We start from the raw sequence: 6,728 nt of genomic DNA, 5'->3' as shown, positions 1-6,728 counted from the left end.
CCCTTGTGCCACTCAAGTAAGGGAGAATTCTCGCGCGCTCGCCAACGGCGCGCCAACGATCGCTCACCGATCGCCTTCGAGGACTGCCGGTCTGCCTTGGTCGCCGCCTTAGGCGTCCGCTGTAGTGGCCGTCTGCTAAGGCCGTACGGACGACGGGTAGGTGGCGGCGCTCGCTATGGGCTGTTCACGCGGACGCGTGTAGGCTGCGCTCGTGCAGGTCACCGTACGGGCGGCGGCGCTCGTTTCTTTTGCTGCAGCGTTTAGCTCTTTTTCTCGTGCAGGTCACGCCGGTCGCCGCTAGCTCTGATACCAGTGTAACGCCTCCGCTACGGCTGCGTCTTCCTCAAGCCGCCATAGCCTAGGCGTGGAGAAGAAGAGAGGGTGGAAGTCGGTTCACCTCCCAACCATATAATGACGAGTTAGGGTTTCTCGTTGGGTTTTATACCAAAACCCTGGCCTGTGTCCACACCTCCTAGCCTGGCCGCCCATCTTACTTAAGAGCCGTGCTAACTTAGATGTGTACACACATGGACCAAACCCTAACGCCCATTAACCCCTGAACCCCGCTAGCACTAATAATACTCTCGAGACTCCGAAAGCTATTAACTTATGCTAGGGTTCGACTTCCGTAGGACCATAGTCCTGACACTCTCGCTGCACCCTGCATGAACGCTTCTTGAATAATCAGCTCTGCTGATAGATTCATCCATGGGCTTAAACATGAGGATATCTATAATGGTATGGTCATTAGAGGGATCATCACTTGGGATGAAGTCATAGATAATGCCATCCAATTGGAAGATAATCTCATGATTAAGGAGGTTAGAGACTTTGATACCAGATCTGTTGCTTTTAGAGCATAACACCACCAGTGCCAAACCCACAGCTAAAGATAACACTTTAGCGAAACTAAACTTCATGGATTTTATGAAAGCGCTGCAAGAGGAAATTAGAGCCAATAAAGCTCCTGAAAATGTACATATGTACCTAAGGTGGGAGCTACCATGGTGTTCAATTTGCCGACAAGGGCATTTCACCAATAAGTGTCCCATCCTAAGAGCGTAATTTTATACCTTTTGTGGATGCTATGGTCATGAAGCCTCACAATGCTGCACACGCTTACAAGCTCTAGATAATGCTTCTAGACCCCAACAATTGGCTTTACCAGTGCCTCCACAACCGTAAACCATAGTGTTTTCTACACTGCCTCAATCCATGGTTGAGCATCCGACACAATAGCCAATCTCAAAGGGCATCTACAATGCTCTAAATGTGTCAATACCTCTACCAGTTTTAGGACCTCAACCCCCATCTCCAAGGATTACACTACTTAATAAAATAGGTTTTAAGGAGCCTATCAATTACCCAGAATACAAGGTTGAGCTTGAAACTGCATCTCACTTCACTGATGACTCTATAGAGCTCTATGCGGACTACTACTACGTAGTCGATGCTAGAGAAGGAGTCAAACCGGTATACCAGTAGGAAGAGGTCGAGACATTAACTCCACTACCAAGAGAATGCCTCTTCAATGCTATCATTGTTAGGGACCACATTGGATCTCTCAATGCCCATCAAGAACCAATTAATAGCACACGCTGCATCTTCTAGCATGCCGCCTGCAACCTGCAATCATTGCAGCATAGATCATTGGATCAAGGATTGCCCAATGAAACTTGTAATTGTAATCAGCAGACTGGTCCTACCATCATGCCACTCAACATGATTGGTGTAAGAAACCAAAACCAGAGAGCAATCTTAAAGAACCCTAAACCATCTGTAAATGCCATAATGAGACTCATGGTGCAAAACACACCAATTGTGGAGAAGAAAATGGAAGCACAAGCTACTTTAGTAGCACGACCAAAAAAGAAGAAGAGCCGAAGAAAGAAATCTGTAAAGGAGGGAAAACCGTCTGAAAATGAAGAACGGGTAAACTTGGGAACATCCAATGATCTAGTCTATATGAATGAGGCTGGAGAGGATTCTGACTCAGTCAGCACACAGACCGAGTTTGGCGGCAAACAAAAGACACACAAACAAAACCTAAGGAAACCAAAGGAGATGAAACACACAAACAAGAACCCACACAAAACCAAACTTGGTTCATATCCTGACCCAGTAACGGATCTGGAACAACTTCATGAGCTCATGGATATGGTTACAAGGACTCAGGATGAGTTAGAACCAAAACCAACACAAGTGCGAGTCTCAGACACTGTCCATCCTAGCAATTTAAAACATGTCATGACCCATAAACCCTTGGACATTCCTAGTGTCATTTTGGAAGGAACTGAAAACTCACCTCTCCCAAGAATGGATCCCGATCTTTCTAGAAAAATGTTTGATTACAAAATCTCTCATCCCGTTGAAGAGGTGGAGATTCCAGTCTCAACAATTCCCTCGTATGGCAGAGGTGACGAGTACTCCGTTGAACATTCCTAAATTAATGGACTTCATGGCTTCAAAAACAAAAACCACAATTACCGCATGTTTGTGTGGTGACCCAGAACTATTTGTTGCATTGAAAGCTCTTCTTGATGGAGAACTTAATGTTGGATTACCACCATTCATAGACATACACAGGAGACATCCTCTCTATGATATCACGCTAGAGCCTCAAATGGACGAAGACAATGCCAAGTCTATGGTCACTGCCAAGGGATCACTGTAATGGGAGTCTAGGATGGTGGTGCGGGAGTGAGCTTAATCACCAAAAAGTGTTGGGAGAAGATGAGCAGACCAAGGCTTGAAGTCTATGACATTGTGGTTAAAATGGCTAATGGGGCGATCGCCAAACCTATTGGAATGTTGCGAGATCTTAAGATCAAAGGGCTAAAACATTGAGTGAAGCATACCTTCATAGTTATGGACTTTTCCAAACAACCCGACTCCTATGAAATGATCTTAGGATGACCCTTTATGCATGAAGCTAAAATGGTCCATGACTAGGCAAGAAACCATATCTACCTACAATTTGATGACTCAATCTTGAGAGTAGACCTTGTGTTCAGTCACGTGCATCCTATGGGAAGTGGTGGAATTTTTTAAAATCATTCTGACACCACCATCAATTCGGTTCCCTTGCAATATTGCTTCACTTGCAAGAAGGATAGTGACGTGGGAACTTCACGAAAGGATTCATCTTATGAGCCAAGACCCATAAATAAGGGGGATGATTTGAATTGGCTCCAAATGATGGCCACCATCAACACTTGGAGTAAATGTGGAACAACATGGGTAACTCCTGATGGTGAGGAACTCCCTAAAATTGTACCCTTATAAATGATGAGTGCCATGCACCCAGACATTGATGAAACACGAGACTACAGTGAGCTTGAGTCAACATGGGAGGAAGAATCTGATTCATACAACGATGAGGCTAACACATTTGAAGAAGAGTATGAGAATGAGACAATATCAACCCCACCACAATCATCAGGAAGTGAAACTGAGCCAAGTGAAACGGAGACTGAAACGAAAACAAAACCCGAAGAGGAAGCTTACCAATAAACCATAAAAACATTAAGGATATGGAGAAAACAAAAACGTCAAAGAGCAAATAGACAACTGAAATTGCAAGAGAGAATGACCATGGCCCAATGGCTACAATACATTGGTGCAATAGAGGTTCATCAAAAGTTCATAGACAATTGGGGTGAGGAGTTGCAAAAGGTCATATATTGTAAACCACCCCAACTAATGTAGCTTAGGTGAAAGTCTCTGATGAGCCAAAACTTAATCGTTTAGCTCAAAGGAAACGAAACAGCGAGAAAGTGCAAAACGAGCGAGAGACCGAGGCTGCAACAGCCAATGCGAGGAGATGCGAGGAAGGAAAAGAACGAGAACTTGATTTGCATCCCACACCTGAGCATTATAAGTCTTACACAATTGGAGATCACAAGTTAGTTTTTGATAACTCTAAACGTGATCCAAAGAGTAAAAACGGAGGAGTCTATGATGGCCATGGCTGAAGTCAAAGAAGTAGACTTGGCTGAACCAGGAGAGGATTACAAACTAGTCTACATTGCTAAGGACCTCACCAAGGAGCAAGAAGTTGAACTCATTGCTCTTCTGAAGGAGTTTGAGGATTGCTTTGCTTGGACTTATCATGGCATGAAGGGAGTACCTGTCGAGGTAGTACAACATACTATCCCTATGGTACCCAATGCTAAACCAGTCCAACAACGACCTTACCAAATGAATCCCAAGTATGCCAAAATTATCAAGGAAGAAATTGACAAACTTATTGAGTGTGGATTCAACTATGAGATTAGTCATTGAGAATGGGTCTCCCCCATTGTGGTTGTGCTCAAGAAAAATGGAAAACTCTGAGTATGTGTCGATCTCAAGAAAATGAATGCTACAACGCGCAGCAGCAGGGATCACTACCCCTTGCCATATTCAGAACATGTGCTTGAAAGAGTCGCAGGAAAGGAAGCTTATAGCTTTTAAGATGGTTACTCAGGCTAGAACCAGATTTCTATCGCACCTGAGGACCAAGATAAAACAACTTTTGTTACTAAAGATGGCATGTACGCTTATAGAGTTATGCCATTTGGCCTAACTAATGGACCAGCCACATTCCAAAGACTCATGAACATTGCGTTTAAGGATTTTCTAAGAAAGTTTTTAGAAGCCTTCTTGGATGATTTGTGTGTTCATTCCAACTAGCGTGCTTGAGGAAGATCCTTAAAAGGTGTAGATTGTATCGCACATCCTTGAATTCTTACAAGTGCCAATTCTGGGTGAAACACAGTAATTCTAGGGCATATAGTGTCCAAGAATGGGATTTCACTGATGAAAGTAAAGTCAAACTCATCTTAGAATTATCCCTACCAAAAAACTATAAGGGAGTCCAGAGATTCATGGGCCATGTCGACTATTACCGTCGGTTTATTCTTTTCTACACTGAGATAGCTCGTCCTTTGTACAACCTACTGATTGTATTCATATGGACCGAGGAATGCCAACAAGCTTATGACTTACGCTTAAGTAAGATTTGGCAAGTACTCCAATCCTGGGAGCACCTAACTGGGATGTCATTTTTCATGTGCACATGGATGCGTCAAACTTTGTAATTGGATGCGTCCCAGCACAACCAAGTGAGCACAAGCTGGACTACCCCATTAGTTTTGCGAGTCATTAACTTAACGAGGCAAAAATGAATTATACCACCACTAAGCGTGAAGGGTTGGCAATGGTATATACTGTAAAGAAATTTTGGCATTACCTACTTGCCAACAAATTTGTATTTTACGTTGATCACATCAAGCCTTGTTATACCTTGTAAATAAACCATTCTCCATAGGAAGAATCACTAGATGGTTGTTGATTCTTCTTGAATTTGATTTTACAGTGGTTGTAAGACCTAGCAAGAAACATGTCATAGCGGATCATTTACCTCGCACACCTAATGGTGAAGCACCTATTAGAGTCGATGATGACTTACTAGATGCGACACTATTCAAGGTAGAGCCTATTCCACAGTGGAGCGTGAAAATCGTTAACTTTCTAGCTAATGGTTTTCCCAAAGGTAAAGAGTTGACAAAAGATTTGGCAAGGAAGTTGCTAAAAGAGAGTGAATCTTACCAGCTTATCGTTGTTTGGAACTCTATATAGAAGAGGTAAGGATAACATCCTTAGATGCTACCCTCGAGAAGATGAGTATCTAATGATCATCGAACAAGCACGCCAAAGGGTAGCCGGTGAGCATTTTGTAACAGAAAACACTGCCAAGAAAATACTCCAATCGGGTTATTGGTGGCCAATTCTTTTCAAGGATTATGCTTTATTTGTCAAATGTTGTGAGACGAAAGCCAACGTTGCACTAAACCGCAGAAGAAGGACATGATGCCATTGCATCCTGTTAGAGTTGACCAGCCTTTTGAAAAATGGGGCTTAGACTTTATCGGGCCAATCAGTCTTGTTGCACGGGTGGCACACAGGCACGATTTATAATTGTTGCCATTGATTATGTCACAAAATTGGCTAAAGCAAGAGATTCAAGGAAAGTAGATGCCATGACAACTGCTAAATTTATTTATGAAAATATCATTACACGCTTGGGATGTCCATTTGAACTAGTGATGAGTGATCAAGGCAAACACTTTATCAATGATGTCATCAAGCATCTCACTAGCACATTTATGATCGCACATCATAAGTCAACGTCTTATTACCCTCAGGCTAATGGTCAACTGGAGATCACCAACAAGGTTTTGATTTCTATCTTGACTAAGACTATAGAGGCTCGACGCACCGATTGGGAATCAAAGCTCACCTCAGCTTTATGGGCCTACCGCACCTCGTACAAGGTTACAATTGGTTACACGCCATTTAAGATGGTGTGTGGACTTGAGGCAGTAATGCCCTGGGAGTTCATGATTCCCAACTTAAGGGTGGTTGTAACTGAGAAGCTTCAAGGTAATGAGCTCTTTGATAGGTTGTTTGTCTTGGAATAACTTGAGGAGGAACGACAACTTGCTGTGCAGAATATGCTGAGTGAGAAGGACCAAAGAAAAACACGGTTCGCCAAGTAGGAGATCTTGTACTTATGTACGGGGTCCAAAATGAGAAGAAGAAAAGAAGCTCAAGTACACGGGCAAAGGACCATTTTGGGTTTGTAAAGTTATGCTACAAGGTACTATTCGCTTTGACACTCTTAATGGCTGTTGGTTTTCTGAATGGTAGCAAATTTAAGAAATACTACGGTCCTCTTACTGAGG

At 43.1% G+C, this 6,728-nt stretch overlaps 1 protein-coding gene across 1 annotated transcript; it reads left to right on the top strand.

The window, feature by feature from the left end:
* The first annotated feature begins 3,966 nt into the window (after positions 1 to 3,966).
* Positions 3,967 to 6,464, top strand: LOC147614370 (uncharacterized). Its single transcript, XM_086780511.1, has 2 exons — positions 3,967 to 4,137; positions 6,189 to 6,464. Exons 1-2 carry the CDS (start codon positions 3,967 to 3,969, stop codon positions 6,462 to 6,464), a joined length of 447 nt encoding a protein of 148 aa, XP_086636637.1.
* The last annotated feature ends 264 nt before the right edge of the window (positions 6,465 to 6,728 follow it).

This window comes from Cibotium barometz, chromosome 42 (assembly GCF_041138505.1).
Source record: "Cibotium barometz isolate CiBa-2024 chromosome 42, ASM4113850v1, whole genome shotgun sequence".
In the NCBI taxonomy this organism is placed as follows: domain Eukaryota; kingdom Viridiplantae; phylum Streptophyta; class Polypodiopsida; order Cyatheales; family Cibotiaceae; genus Cibotium; species Cibotium barometz.
This window is presented reverse-complemented; position numbering and strand designations above follow the sequence as displayed.